The sequence below is a fragment of the Crocodylus porosus genome, unplaced genomic scaffold (genome assembly GCF_001723895.1).
Source record: "Crocodylus porosus isolate Cpor-Errol unplaced genomic scaffold, CroPor_comp1, whole genome shotgun sequence".
Lineage (NCBI taxonomy): Eukaryota > Metazoa > Chordata > Crocodylia > Crocodylidae > Crocodylus > Crocodylus porosus.
The window spans coordinates 131,493,888-131,510,161 of NW_017728943.1; the positions used below are offsets into that span (position 1 = coordinate 131,493,888).

General features: G+C 41.1%; 1 protein-coding gene across 6 annotated transcripts in view; it reads left to right on the plus strand.

Annotated features, from left to right (window-relative positions):
• Positions 1 to 16,274, plus strand: part of AHI1 (Abelson helper integration site 1) — a 203,007-nt gene that overhangs the window by 38,795 nt on the left and 147,938 nt on the right. For all 6 annotated transcript variants that reach the window (XR_002103750.1, XM_019550220.1, XM_019550218.1 and 3 more), the window contains exons 13-17: positions 7,603 to 7,832; positions 10,232 to 10,335; positions 10,993 to 11,111; positions 13,576 to 13,706; positions 14,997 to 15,137. Coding sequence is in view for 5 of the 6 variants with exons in the window: in XM_019550220.1 (XP_019405765.1) it covers positions 7,603 to 7,832; positions 10,232 to 10,335; positions 10,993 to 11,111; positions 13,576 to 13,706; positions 14,997 to 15,137 (725 nt within the window). In the remaining variant the exon portion in view is untranslated. The remainder of the gene's footprint in view (positions 1 to 7,602; positions 7,833 to 10,231; positions 10,336 to 10,992; positions 11,112 to 13,575; positions 13,707 to 14,996; positions 15,138 to 16,274) is intronic.

Sequence of the window (16,274 nt, forward strand, 5' to 3'; positions counted from 1 at the left end):
CTGGGTCCTCCCTGTGTCCCAGAACCATTCCCCATGGCCCCTTCCACCAGCTCCAGAACCATGGGAATAATGGGGATACCAGCTGACCTGAAAAGCTCAGTCCCTATATGACTGTTCCTGCACTCTGAGCAGTGCACTGCACTGTGCCACAACCAAGTTAGTGGGCATAGTTTCATAGTTTCTAGGTTCGGAAGGAACCTGAGCAGATCATTGAGTCTGACCCCCTGCCATGGCAGGAAAGAGTAATGGGGTCAAACAACCCCAGCAAGGTGTACATCTAGCCTCCTCTTAAAGACTTCCAGGGTAGGAGCCAGCACCACTTCTCTTGGACGTTGTTTCCAAATCCTAGCCACCCTGACAGTGAAGTAGCGCCTCCTGATATGTAGTCTAAATCTACCCTCTGCTAGCTTGTGACCATTATTCCTGGTCACTCCTGGTAGTGCTCGGGGGAGCAGGGACTTCCCCAGTGCCTGCTGGTCCCCTCTGACTAGTTTGTAACAGGCCACTAGATCTCCCCTCACCCTTCTCTTGTGGAGGCTGAACAGGTTCAGGTCCTGTAGTCTCTCCTCATAGGGCCTGCCCTGCTGCCCCTGATTGTGTGAGTGGCCCTCCTCTGGACCGTCTCCATGTTGCTCACTCCATGGGCGCCACACTTCCTCTTGAAGTGCGGCGCCTAGAACTGGACGCAGTAGTCCAGCTGTGGCCTGACCAGTGCCGCATAGAGGGGGAGGATCACCTTCTTGTACCTGCTTGAGATGCATCCCATCCTATTCTCATCCGCCCACCCCTGTAACCTGTCTAGGTCTGATTGCAGCATATTCCTCCCTTTTAGCATGCCCGCATCCCCCCACACCTTAGTGTCATCAACAAATTTGAACAGGGTGCTATTTACCCCCTCATCCAAATCACTGATGAAGATGTTGAACAGTGCAGGCCCGAGGACCGAGCCCTGCGGAACCCCACTGCCCACATCCCTCCTAGTCGAAAACGAGCCATCCACTACCACTCTCTGGGTGCGACCTTCCAGCCAGTTAGCGACCCATTTGACTGTGTGGGTGTCGACACCACAGTCCCGCAGTTTCTTAATGAGAATGGGGTGAGAGACAGTGTCGAACACCTTCCTAAAGTACAGGAAGACTATGTCCACAGATGCAGTGACGTGCATTTTCAGCCCAGCTTGTTTGCTGTGTCTTCCCATGCTCCTGGAACTGGTGGGAGGGGACTTGGAGAATGGTGGCTCCAGTCAGTAGCATTTAAGTTTCTGCAGGAACAGCCACAGGGCAGCGGCAGGGGCCGTGCTTAAACTCTTGAGTACAGACTGAGGTCAGGAAGCTGGTAGACAAAAGAAAGAGTGAGGCATGGAAGGGTTCTTTCTCCATTTCCTTCACCCAGTAGCAGCATCAGCACCAGTAGCCATTATCACCACTTCTTCCTCCTGCTGAGACAGTGACATCCTTCAGGGGCTCCCCCAAGCTCCCTAGTTTGCCCTGCGGAGCATCTTTGTCCAGCACCATGCACCACCCCCATGCTGTGCTGTCCTTGAGATCCTTTTAAAGGTGTTGTGGGGTAAGAGAAGGTAAGCACTGTAAGAAATAAATTAGGCTTTAAATGGGGTGTCACTTATTTCCAAAAAAAGTGATGTGCCTTCCATCTAAAAAGTTTGAGAACCACTGCTGTATACCTTCCCCAAAGAGACACTGTAGAAAATGATAGACTGGTCAATTAGTCAACTTCAGATTTTGGAAAGAAGTGATGGGTAAAAAATGCCACACAGGAAGAACAGTTGGTTCTAGCTGCAGGCTTCTTGCCAGATGAAGTAGTAAAACTTCTATGATTGCCTCAGTGGATAAGTCTAAGATACTCCAGCCAGGACCTCCCTGGGTGCCTGTACACATGCAGCGAGGCTGCTCTGTCATGCTGTAATTACAGCGCTCAGAGCAGGCTTGCTGCACGTGTATAGGCACCAAATGATGTCCTGGAACATCTTAGATTAATTGAGTCTGCTGGAGTATGGTAATTACCATGCTCCAGCAGACTCAAGCATCATGTGTATCAGTGTTTCTGCACTGAAAATGGCAGCAGGGGCATTTTAACTAATGCTCGTCATATGAGCTTTAGTTAAAGCATCCCGGCCACCATTTTTCAATGGGGGACAGATACACGAGAGTCTCTGGGTGCTTTAATTAGAGTGGCTCTCAGAAATGCTCTTATTAAAGCATCTCCCTACATACTCTTAGAGCATGTGTATGTGCCCATTAAGTGCATCACCAGTGTTTTGGGTATATCTCTGGATGAGGGGACATACGTAATTTGATACTCTCTTGAATATCTTGTGCTTGTATATTCCTGGCAGACTCACCATGTTGTTGCATAATCCCCATGTTAGATTTTCAACACTCGTTGACAGGTTGCTAGGGCATTATGAAGGAGTTCCATGAGATTTGTATGGATCACACAGTTCTTCAGTTTCATGAACTGTAGCATAAAGTACAGTGACCCAAAGCAGTATATTGGGCCAAGTATTGCTGAGTTGCAGGCTAGTCTTCTAGACTTGTGTACAGGAGCACCATCTCCAGGGGTGGCCGCAAAGCCCCCAGGGTCTCTTCAGCCCTTGCTCTCCCTGCAGCTTCACCTTGATCTCACCTGGCACACCTTGTCGTAATGTTTTAAGTATGAGAGGCTGCCTTAGGGGTTCCCAAGCTGTTCTCTCTAATGACCACCAGGTTTTTGTGGTTCTCACCTTAAGGGCTACTTGTGTGGCTCCAATCTACCCCTACACCAGGCCCCATGCCTTGCAGGCGTTACCTCTCATTGACATTTGCCTCATCTCTCTCAGCCCCACTCTGGGGTCTCAGCATACTCAGCCCTTCCCCAGGTTCTCAACACACTCCAGCTTCTCTAAAAGGCTCCTTGACCTTTTCTGGTCCCATGCACTAATCCCCCGCTGGACCTCTCCAGGCACCAGACTCACTACATATCTAGTCCCTCCCTGGGCACTGGACCGTCTTGGTCCCTACCAGGCACCAGCCTCTCTCATGCTCACTCAGCCTACGTAGGCTGGCAGACTCCTCACGTCTCTCTCTCAAGCTTACCCCCAGCTCTCAGGTTCATATCAGACCCCTCTGGTCTGTCTTTCTCTGTTTCTCTAAAGCTTACCCTGAGCTCTCAGGTTCAGCCAAGAGCCCTGCTGCAAGCCTGGTGTCAGGAGCTTCACTGCCTGTGGCTCCTGGGCTTAGACTTCCTGACCAGGCCATGGACTTATTACCTTCTCCTGGTCAGGTAAAGCCCTCATTAGCTCCCTTCTCCACCTGTTTTACAGGCTGCCCATGCCAGCTACTTTGCAGGCTCTCCCTCTTCTTAAAGTGACAGGTGCATCCAGTGCTCTGTCACAACTTCCAAATACTCAGATGCTTGCAGTTGTTTCCAGAAAGAACTCAGGTGATTAATTCACCATCCTAGATCCTCATCCCTCTAACGTTGTAGAAGTTCCAGTGCCACAACAGACAGATGTGCTATTAAGATTTGGGGCTGAGATGGCCATCATTGATAATATCAAGCATGAATGGGTTAAATATAAAGGCAAAGGAGGTTTTCAAATCTGCCCTGAAAGTCATTTAGTAGTCCTTGCAATTTGCTGCTATAGTCCTTAAGTTTCTCTTCCACTTTTCAAGGGTGAAACAAGGCCTGTCTTTTTCAGTACCATTGCAGAACCCCATCTGTTAAAATACAAGTTTATCCAGAAGTACACTAGCATTTTCCAACACTACCACCAATTCATTCTTAATGCAACTATAACATTTGCTTCATTTGTTACATTAGCTTCATTATTGATCACCAACCAATAGCAGTCCATGATGAATGCTGAGGCATTAGACCGTTTCAGGCTGGATATAAGGAAGAATTTCTTTACTGTCCGAGCCCCCCAAGGTCTGGAACAGCCTGGCATCGGAGGTGGTTCAAGCACCTACTCTGAACACTTTCAAGAGCAAATTGAATGCTTATCTTGCTGGGATGACCCCAGCTGACTTCCTGCCCTTTGGGCAGGGGGGCTGGACTTGATGATCTTACGAGGTCCCTTCCAGCCCTAATGTCTATGAAATCTATGATTTTGATGTTTTATCCATGCTCTGACACCTTTGTTGTAAGTTAGATGGCACTCATTAAAGTAAGTTCTTCCACTGTATTTGAAGGTATTCTGTTTTAAAGCAGAACATCGTCAATAATGAGAAATGTTTTCACTTGGACATCTCTGCCATATTTTTGCCTCGTTTTCATCTATTTCAGCAATGTTGCATTACCTGCTAGCCTCAAAGCTATCTGGGCTTTTTTGTCAGTTGTATAAGGATCTGTTTAGCAAGAACACATGTATATATGTTTGGAACACCACAAGAAACTCTGGTGGTGTTCTCCTTGATCCTCCTGGCCAAAGGGAAGGGCTGAAGCACGAGTGGACACATCCTGTAGATCAATGCAAGGTTGTGCAGATGGTGTTGCCAGCAGGGCTTTGGCTTCTTTGACCACAGGATGGTGTTCCAAGAAGAAGGATTGCTAGGAAGAGATGGGATCCGCCTGACAAAGAGAGGGTGGAGTATATTTGCAGAGAGGTTTTCTAACTTATTGAGGAGGGTTTTAAATTAGACTTGCCAGGGGATGGAGACCAAAGCCCTGGGGAAAGTGGGGAAGTGGGTAACCTGAAGGAAGCACAAGCAGGAGGGTGGAACACAGGAGGGGTTCTCATTCTTCCTGACAAAGCAAGGCATTTGGCTAGTTACCTTGCCAAATTCCTTGTACACGAATGCACGGAGCCTGGGAAATAAGCAGGAGGAACTGGAAATCCCCACACAGTCCCAGAACTATGATGTATTGGAATAGTAGAGACTTGGTGGGATAGCTCGCATGACTGGAGAACTGTCATGGATGGGTATAAACTATGCTGGAAGGACAGACAGGGGAGAAGAGGAGGAGGAGTTGTGATATTAAGAAAAATCTTTCTCATGAGGAGGGTAATAACGCCCTGTGACCAGACTCTGGAATAGACTCCCAGCTGAGGTGGTGCAGGCACCTACTCTGGAGATCTTCAAAAGGAGACTGGACGCAGACCTTGCTGGGGTTATCTGACTCCAGCAGTCCTGCCTGCCCAGAGCAGAGGGGCTGGACCCAATGATCTCATGAGGTCCCTTTCCTCCCTAAACCTCTGTGAATCTGTGTGGAACAGGTTACCCAGAGAGGCTGTGGAATTATCCATCCTTGGAGGTTTTTAAGACATAGTTGAACAAAGCCTTGGCTGGGGTTATGTGGTTGGGCATGGTCCTGGTTTGAGCAGGTGGTTGAACTAGATGGGCTCCTGAGGTCCCTTCCAAGCCTATTTTTCTATGATTCTGTGATTCTATATCCCTCCTCTTTGGGGGTCTCACAGTGTTTTTTAATCTGATAGGATCTCTGTTCACATTTCTTCTTTCATTTTCCTTTCCCAATTCAGGTTTCTCCTCTCCTACTTGGAGTTTTCCATATAGTTAATATTCTTTTGACCCCTTAGCTGATTGTTTTCTACATAAAGCTTTAATCAGTTAAGACTGTTACATCAGCTTGAAGAATACGGTAGATGGGGCTTTATGTGCGTTTCCCAAAACTAGTACTTTATAAGGAAAGGATTACTTTTAGGTCTTATCCCAAGGTTCTGCCCTAGGTGGTTTCTGAACTCTGTGCAAACCTATTTATTTAGCTTCAACTTTCTACCCAAAGCCTCACTCAACCTTGATGCAAGCTAAACTTTATATATTCACATAGTGAAGATACTGTCTTTTTATAATGACAAGGCAAAGCCATTCAGACATACACCTAGACTGTTTATGGCTTCTATAGAGAGAGTTCTGGGTGAGGTAAAAGTCATTGAAAGATTATAGAAGTGTGTCTCTAATTATGTGAGGGCATAAGTTGGTCAGGTTAGATTCACTTAACTGCATCAGGGATCATTTCACTAGAGCAGGCAACCTATGCTCCCAGTTAGAGGAATGTCTCTGCTTCTAAAATCTATAGGGCAGTTTCATGGGTTTTTGTTTATATAGATATACACAATACTGTTCTTTTGTGGAAGTTTCTAAATCAGATGCCTTTTTGATAGGGTTTTTGCAATTATTTTTTTAAATTGATCTCCTGTTGCTCACCTCCAAGCAAACAGATAACTGCCTGTTACTTACTTAGAGTAATGGTTACTTACAGTAACTGCAGTTCTTTGATATGTTTTCTCTTCATGTACTCTATGACCCACCCTCTTTCCCTGCTATGTTGGAGTCCTGCTCCTCTTAGATCTTGTAGTGGTAAAGAAATGCAGAGACCAGTCTATCTTTTATGAATTCAAGTGGTGGGCAGGAGAACATCTAGGGCTAGTTTCCGTTTCACCTATTAGACTTATAACTGGACTTTGATAACTAAGCTTGTTCCTGTTGAGAACCTTGAAAGACTTAAGTCCATGAAAAACTGTTAATACAAAAGATAGGTGGCTCCTCCTTCTGCTCATTGCTCTCCTGTAACTAAATCTTACAGGTAAAATAGCAGGGTGTAACAAAATGTAGTCACCTTAGTTTAGTGAAGTTACAGTTACAACCATACTAACTCTGTGCAATGTTAAGCAATGTTAAAGTTAGAATGTACTGTGAGCAGTCACACATTAAGAATTAATACAATTTTTTGTCTGCACAGCTCTGACTTGCCACAAGAGGGCTGTATAACAGGTGTAGCTAGCAGCCAGAACACCTGAGCTCTATCCTTGCTCTGGGTGTCAGGGGGAGATCTAGGAGCAGTGCATCCTGGAATGCTGGAGAACTGCAAATTGTTCATATTTTCTTAATGGAGTAGACTGAAGTTACCCAAACACAAGCTAGGTAGAAACCCCAGAGTTAACCCTTGCCTGAAGTGGCATAACTTTGAAGCACTCGGAGGGTACTTAAAACAAGTTAACAAGCTTTAATGTGCAGATGCTCACATGTTAAGTGCACTTAGTATGGTTTAAATGTAACGTGTAACTTCACCCTTCCATCACTTAAGTGGAAGAGAATCTGGCTGCTAGTGGTCAAATGCAGCCCTAACAGATATTGCCGGCCAAATGATCCAACCTTACACCTGTGGAGATGCATGCATAGCATAGGTGCTATCTATAGAAACAAAATACCTTGCTTCAAAATTATACTTAGAGTAAGGTAAATAATGTTGTTTTAAAACTCATTTACCTTCTGGAGAACTATCCTAATGCAAAGATTATTCTGTATATAGAATGTGTAGGAATCCTTGAAGAGGAGAAATTAGTATCTTTTGTTGCATATTTAATATCTGTTTAAAATGTGCAAAATTCAAAATGCTTATTATGCCAATATGTAGCAAGGGATTTAGTTAGCAGAGTAACAAACTTTTCTTAATTTATTTTGGAAAGTTCTGTGTCAAACGTTAAGTATAATTGAAGAAATTCAGCAGATCAAATGAAAGCTTTAAGTGTTTGCATGTATTTTATTTTCAGAACCATTGACACAAAATTTGGTATTAACTATGGATAATATGCTATAACCTATTGCATTCTGAGACAGAGGTACACATTTTGTTACTTTTTAGGATGTGGAAGATTGAGACCCAGGCTACCTCTGCTATGAAAGTTTTCCCTCACCCTTCTTTTGTGTACACTGCAAAGTTCCACCCAACTGCTGACTATCTGGTGGTGACAGGATGTTATGACACTATGATTCGGGTATGGAATGCAAAAGTGAAAGAAATCTATGGTCAGCTGTTGCAGGAGTTTGAGGGTCACAAAAGCTTTATCAATACACTCTGTTTTGATGCCGAAGGTATGTTCTTTTAAAATCTTAACTGTATCTCAAACAAAGAGCATAGTATACTCTTGTATACTCATAATATACTCTGAGTATACTCAGTTTATTTAACATTAATATTAAAAAAAAATTCCTTTTCTTTAATAGTTACAACTGTATAACAGTGTCCTGTTTGGAGCTCATATTAGCTAGGATGTTTATGCTTGGCTATTACCTGTAATCTGATTATGCCTAAAATGTATGAGGTGCTGCACATACATGTAGGGAGATGTAGTCCTTGACATAAGGACAAATAAGTAGACTAAAGGCAGGAAAGAAGAATACATATATAAATATAGAGTGGTCAAGGTGATGACTGTTCATGTCTTGATTATGCAGGGGTTTTTTTAATAGATTTATAAATTAACCCCAGTTTTCACTATACCTAGCTGCTATTAATTAGGTAATATCTTATGAGACATCACATCAGAAGGTAGTATGGTATGAAGCAGGGGCTGGTAACCTATGGTCTGCAGGCCACTTCCAGCCCATGAAGGGATTTTATCCAGCTCTCCAAGTATGCCAAAAATATGGATTGCATTGGGATCACATTTCTAGCAAGCAGCATCAAGTGTTGCCTGCAGAGAGTTCTGCTCTTGGGAACATCCAGGGATCATTTCTCCTGCCAGGCCTTGTGGAGGGGGGTCATGCAGTGCTTTGAGCCCAGTCTTGTTTTAGGGAATACTGATGACTGAGGGAAGCTGCATCACCCTGACAACTGCAGGCTCCCCAGTAGGCAGCCTCCTTCCCAACCCCAGCCAGCCTTCTGTTCTTGGGTCTCCCTTGGACTAGCAGGGCTGGCAGAGTTGGTGCCTAAGACTGAGGGTGGGGACCTGGCAGCAGGTAGGCTTAGAACAGGAAAGGAAGTGAGTGCAGGCAGTGGGTTGGGGTGCTTATTTGCATGGCCAGATGCAGTATTGAGGCCTGCCATAGAACTGAGCTGTGTTATTTTAGCCCTGTTAATGAAAGATTGCCAACACGCGCTATAAAACAGGGAGGCCGTTGTGGGAGAAACAAACAGTTGGCATGTCAAGGATACTGCTAGGTGTCACACAGTTAGCATATTATAGGAAAAATAGAAAAAAAGTGATAAAATAAGTGGTGAATTACACAGTGTGCTGAAAAAGAAGCAAGGAGTATGAATACGATGTAATGGTGAAGGGTTCAGTGATCGTGACAACATGGTCAGGGCAATAAGCAAGGAAAATCTTGATTGCTACCTGTTTGGACTGGAGGAGTAAATACAATATGTATATTAAGGATGCCAAAAAGAAGGATGCAGTAGTTAAGTTGGAAAAAGATCTGGGGTTGAATGAAAGCTATAGGTGATATGGTGATATAAATGATAGCCGTATAGGAATAGAAAGAAAATATAAAGCAGGATTTGAACATGAGCCCTTAGAGTTCATGTGTGAAAGGGAAGGAGAAAGGTTGCATTCTAAAACGACTAATATTTAATGGATCAGGGAAACGGGAGAATGGTAAACTTTTCAGCAGTATCAGAGAATGGAGGAAACTTAGCTTTTGGGAAAAGAGCTAAGAATTCAATTTTGGCAATCTAAAGTCTTAAGTTGTCATGACATCCAAAAGGAGGTGTTGTGGAGACATGCTAAAATGTGGATGTGAAAGCTGAAGCTATGCCATTGGATGAGATTTCTGGAAGATGGGATTGTATATATTTTGGAATCTGAGTTTTCAAATAGCAATTTCGCTAACATATAGCTGGGTCGTTTTAGGAGTAGCCATGGCAACTCCTTAAAAAACAAAGAAAGAAAAATTCCAAGTGCATTATATACAGCAATGTATACTTTCGGAGCAACTGTTGGAAGGACAGCAGTTGGAGATCAATTTGCCTTTATTCTTGCCTAGGTTGGCAAGAACTCTAAATATAAGCACTAGGGGTCTGATCTTAAAGTCCATTGAAGTGGTAAGACTCTGCTTGATTTTAGCAGTGTCTGTTTCGGTTCCTAGAAGACGAATACTAGTAAGAAATTTAAATAAAGTGAGCTTGGCATTTGAACAGTACCAGATTTTTAATCTGTTTTGACTTTTGTGATGTGCTTTAAGAAAAAATTAGGTTTATCATCTACCTTGTAGCATAAGAAGAAAATGGAAATAAAGCATTACCATTCAAATACTAGCCACAATTCAGTTCCTTTTACCACGTAGGTATAACATATCATTTATTGTAATTCAATTCATCATACATGTGAATGGAAATTGCCCCAAAACTGTTTGTGGCACAGATAAAGCTAGAGATTTTCTAAGTATATTTAATTTGGAAGTTTTCTTCAGTTTATATGCTTCCTGTTTTTCATTTAATATTGTTTAAAAGTATTTCTTGTTTATATTATGTGAAATTATTGTTTTTTCAGGTCTTTACATGTTCTCAGGAGATAGCTCGGGCCTCATTATAATTTGGAATACTTTTGTCAAAGGAAATTCTCAACATCCAGTCCAGCATTGGAGCATTACGAAGGTATATACAGATTTTTCATTAGCAAGATTAGGTTTTATGAAAACTTGCTTCAAATTTAGTCATCCGACTTGTTTGATTACGTTTCCTTATATATTTTTATGTGGGTGGAAAGTGAATTCCCTTAAAATGTCTTGTTAACACTTTGCTGATAGAACATGCTGTGATTCATGTTAGGGATTTCTAGATTTGTTGCATTTTTAGATATGGTCCTGTTAGTAGAGGATATAAACATTTTTTATCCTAGCAACTTATACAAGAAGTTTAAAGAGACTTGGTAGCATTGTACTTGAGCTCCATAATGCATTGTGTTTATTTTCTGTCATAGAAAAGCTGAAAATAAGAAACTACATACTTTGTCAAAGTACCATTGCTTGTAACTGTATGGCTGATGTTTTATCAACCTTTTAATAATCCTGTTTCTCAGGATTCTGTAGTTATAATAGGGTCTGTCATATGGCTGTGAACATTTGATGACTTGGGATACAGTGCCTGTGAAGAAATTATTTGCCCTTAACCCATAAAGTTAAGAAGAAAAAAATGCAAGAAGGAACAAAATATAGATAAAAAATAAAATACAAAGGGCTTTCTTTAACTGTATCTTCCATTTTCAATATTATAATGTTACATTGTGATAAACTTCAGTTTCTCTCATTGTAGGAAGTAAATGATGATGATATGAAAGGGATTCCAATAAATCATTTGGAGGTACATCCAAATGGAAGGCGCTTATTAATCCATGCCAAAGACAGTACTCTGCGAATTATGGATCTCAGAATGTAAGTTTCTTGTGGTCAATACATAGGTTTGTGTGCTTCAAGATCGACTATGCATGGCAATAACTTGTTCAAAATTATTGAATATATACTTGAGAAGAAGAAAGATGGTCTGATAGAATGCTAGACTAGAGCTTGGGAGATCTGGATTTTTTAGCCTGCTCTGTTACTGCTTTGTGCATGACCTTAGGCAAATCATCTAGGGCAGAATTTCTTGAAATGCCTAAGTGACTTGGCAGAATAAGTCTTATTAAAAGTGAATCAGACTTAGGTTGGTGAGGGCCATCTGACTTTTGAAAATAGACCTTAGGATCCCAAGTCACTTCCATATTTTTTTTGGCAATTGTTTTTAATTTCTGTGTAATTTAATTGATCTTTTGTGAAATGGAGATGATATCACTTCTTTGTATTGTAAGGGCCTTAAAAAGAAAAGTGTAATAAAGATTAAGTTCTCAGATATGATAATGGGATGCATAGCAGTACATTGAATAAATGGCTAGATATTTAAATCTATTGTTTGATAAAATGTCTTCCCCTTTATCTTTTGCAATTTAAGATAGCATTTTATTCATAGAGAAGTTAAACTGTATATATAAGGCTTAACATTACAGTGTGACAGGATTGTTTGGGGTTATTATGTCTTGGGCTATAATATTTTGACCTACTAAAACCCTTTGTTTCTCTTACCACCTGCTCTTTGAAGTAGATGGTAAATCCTTGGAAAGGTCAGAGCTCAGGCACTGAGCTTTGCATTGCTGCTTTGCAGTTGCTCCTATATTATTATTGCTTCTATATTACTACAGTTCCTGATGTTTGTAAGGGGGAATAGTTGGGATAAGAAAGGCAGGTCATGGTTTTCCAACCTCCTACTGGATCCACTGGTAGTGAATGAAACTTAAACGGGGAAATCACCCAACCAGTTTAGTCACTGCTGGCAAACATGCTGTAATATCACCAGAGCAATTGTATTATTTTTCTGAATCTCTGCCTTTTTAATATAAGTGAAAGTCTCTGGCTATTGTGACCATTATGGAAGATTAACAAAACTGAATGTAATCAGGGCATGCAGGTGTCCATGAATTTGCAGAGAATCTGGATCATTTCCTGAGAAGTATGCATTGCCACACTGAACTTACTGAGGTATTCACTGAAATGCCTCACAATGATTTTTTAAAATGTTGATATTAGCTCTTTCATTCCTTGCATAAAGAAGGAGAGGAGGGCATCACAGATGCGCACAACTTTCTGTGAGTGACCCCCAATGCTAAAAGAGTTCTTAATTGTCCCCTCCTCCTTTCTTTCTTGATAACACCACCATCCTGTCTGTCATTCAAGCTTGTGATCTGGGCATCATCTTCCATTCAACCTTCACTCAGTATATGCACATACAGGCTGTTTTGTAGGTATTTTCTGCAAAGTATCTCTAAAGCATGGCCGTTCCTATTCATCTGCACAGCAAGATGTGTGTTGCATGATTACTGCAACATGCCTGTGATGAATATAATCTTGTTTATCTGATATCCCTGCAAAATGCTGCTTTAAAGATTATTTTCCAACACTGATGCAAAACATTTGCATTCCTGTGCTGGCCAAATTCCATCAAACAGAAAAAATATGTATTTTAGCTTATAGGCTCTCTAGGCCTAATTCCAGTTCATGTATCTCTCACTGTGTATCAAGTATGTTACCTCCTACCTCTGATTGGCCTGTGATTCCAGCCTCTTTTGAATTTTTAACAATAATTTTCATGCTTTCTCCCATGCTGTCATGCTTGGGAGGAGCTCCCTATAAATATTGGTGTAAATATTTATGCTCCTTCATATCCCTCTTTCAGACTCCCCTTTGCCTTAAGGTATGCAAAAAGAAACTTTAATAGTTGTTGGGCTGCTGATTTATTCAGTCCATTGCCCACCAACTTAATCATCGTCTCATTGGGTACAGGCACATGATGTGTTTATTGGTCTCAATTTACTCTGGAAGAAGAGTGGAGGAGACACATTAAGTACAGTATTTACTTCCAAGGAAATGCTGTTTTTCATTTTTAAAGTTACTTCTGAGGAACTATCAGGTTACTTTTAAGAAACCCATTTTCAATCTTGGGTAGCCATCTGCTCTGTGCTAACTGGCTTCTCTGCTACCTAGTGGCCAAGTGCTGTAATAATACCTACTTCAGGCAGCCAGCTTGAGAGATCTGATCATGTACTCCTTACCCTGGAGTAAATTTACTGCAGGATAAATTCTGGAGTAAATTACTCCAGAATAAACATGTGGCGTGTCTGTCTCAGCTGTTTGTTTATATTTTCCATCTGTATCCATTTTTTTTGCCTTGAATGTCTGCTTTAGATTAGTAAAGTAAATGAGATTAGTAAAGTAGTATTTATCCTGGGGAAAAAATTCCTAAATGGGACATAAAATTTTTGTGTTATGAAAGTAACTTCCACACTTAGAGACTATTCTTTATTTTTAGCTTTGCCTCAAAGAAATACATAGGTGCCACAAATTACAGAGAAAAGATTCATAGTACCTTTACACCATGTGGGACATTCCTTTTCTCTGGAAGTGAAGATGGAAAAGCATACGTTTGGAATCCAGAAACAGGTAACCAGTTATTTTATAGTAGTAAATTCAGTAGTAAACTACTGGAGTCTGAAGCTGTCCAGGGGAATTTAGTAACTATTTTTTAAAGTTTGTTTTCTTGTTGTAGGTAAGTAACATGGTATGAAATAAAAATTCAAGATTATGTCCAAGTCCCAAAATCTAAGCCCCAGCTTCTAAATTAATGTGTTGTTTATATCGTCCAGAGTTTAACAATCTTTTATTAGAAACAGAATAAATCCCAGTCAAAGTTGTTATCTTGGATATCTTGTAGGAATTGAGCACTACAAATTTTTCCCTTTCTTGTTAGTTGTAATATCCATATGTGTTACAGAAGTCCTTTTGCACACTGATTAAGTACTGTGGTCTAACACCCACTTAAGTGCGTGTATTGATTTCACTGGACTCTGAAGCAGGCACTTATGGAAAGTTGTTTTGTCTGCATACACAATTGACTGTTCAAAGGCAAATGATCCATCTGAGTGTTGAGACACTAGGCTTGCTTATAAATTATCCTCCAACCTGTAATTTCCTCATAACCACCAAATTCCATGGAATCCTGCTAGAAGTTCAGAAAAAGCCCAAGGAACTCTGAATTTTAAATATCTGTTATCCTCTAAGTTACAACAGGTATTATACCTGACAGAGACAAAATTAAAACACATTACATTAAAAATGGTTTTGATGATATTCCATTGTCATTTTTTTCTTTATGATATAGATTTTTAAAATATTGAATAAAAAACAAGAACATGTCTATCTTGAAGTTTTTTCAAGGCATCATCAACTAGATTCAAAATCCACATGTATATCACTATAACATTTGTCCAATACCTATTGAAAATAGGTATGTATAATGAGAGAGTTTGCAGGTAAAAACCTGAACCTACAAATGCTTATATGAGTGCTTACCATCACCTATTTACGTCCTGCCCTTGATCAGAGCTAAATTTTATTTCAAAAGTTACAGAATACTGTTGTCACTAACTTCTATTTTCCACTGGGCAACATTTTATGATAGAAATCCTTGAGTAAAATAAGAAGTTTCTGTCTGGAGAAACACGAGAACAAAAAGTATGGTTATATGTCGTTTCAGTGTTCTGGGTTTTTTTTAAAGTAAATTAATGTTTAAAAGTCATAGAGCACATTTAAATTCCATGTGGCAGAGAGTTTTATGTCTTGTTCTCCTTATGTTTTTGCAATGTATAGTATGTGTGTGAATATTATAAGAAGTTGCAACTTAGATCAAGTCTGTACAGTTTCATGTACTAAGAACCTTATTTTATTTCCTAGGTGACCAAGTAGCCATATATTCTGACCTCTCCTTCACATCTCCACTTCGAGATGTCGCTTTTCATCCACATGAACACATGGTTTCATTTTGTGCTTTCGGGCAAAACCAGCCAATACTTGTTTATATATATGATTACAAAGGTACGGTAGACAGTTTCTTGCATAAGTACCTAGGTGTCTATGTTTCTAGAAGTGGTTTACACAGGTAGTTCTTCTCTCTTCTAAAACAATGTCATAACTATGCTAACATCTTCATACCAGCTTAAGATCAGTTCAGAATTGGCATTTTGTTTATCTTGATCTTGCGAGTCTGAATTTTAAACCTCTTATTAGATCCTGTTCTAGATGATGCCTGCAAGATCTTACATTCTATTGGTGAAGTCCTGTCAATTGATAAGGATCAATTTAATTTTCAGACTGGGTAATGGAACAAAGCTAACTTGCTCTTTTGAAAATTATGCAGTGTCTAGTGAAAACTTTAAAATAGAAGCTTTTTGGTTCCCATTGTAAAAACTCAAGTTTATAGTGGGTTTCCATGCTGAATATCAGTAGCTATGCATAGGTACCCAAAACAGGAAATACTTTTGTGTGGGAGCTGTCAATTTGTGACCTGAAAACTAAGAATTAGAAGTTTCTTTATGGAAGGTTAATAGTGGGCAGAATTCTCGTTGTTAAATTTTGTGGCGATCTGTCAACAGTTGCATTGTTTTACCTGAGGACACTGGTTTTTGTGTCATTAAGACAAAAAATGACCAGTGTGACAACACTGTGACTCAAATGTTACATTTACTTAGTTGTGTCCCCCCCCAGTCTATATCCACTGAACTAGCTACATTTTATGCTTATAAAATTAATGGCTAATGCAAAATACCAAAAGATTTCATTTAATCATTCTAATATTATAAAAGTTTTAGTCTGTAATAATATTCTAATATTATAAAATCCTTTCCCCCAACAAGAGCCAGCAGGGAGGGGAGGCAGGGGGGAGGGGTGATTAGTGGTAGCCATGGCCACCACCTCGCTGCTGCCACCCCATGCCCACAGCCGCTGCACCAGGCCTGCAGCTGTGCTGCTGAGTCTGCCAGCACCACTGGGCCTGTGTCTGCTGCTGCTGCTGTGTCTGCAGCCATGTCCAGCCCCAGGCCCATGGCCACTGCTGGGCCCACAGGCACAAGGCAGCAGTGGCATTGGCACTACATCAGCTGCAGGGGGGAGCAGGCCTGGACCCAAAACTGCAGGGGTGTGGGGAGGGAACAGTCCCGAGCCCAAGCAGCAGGC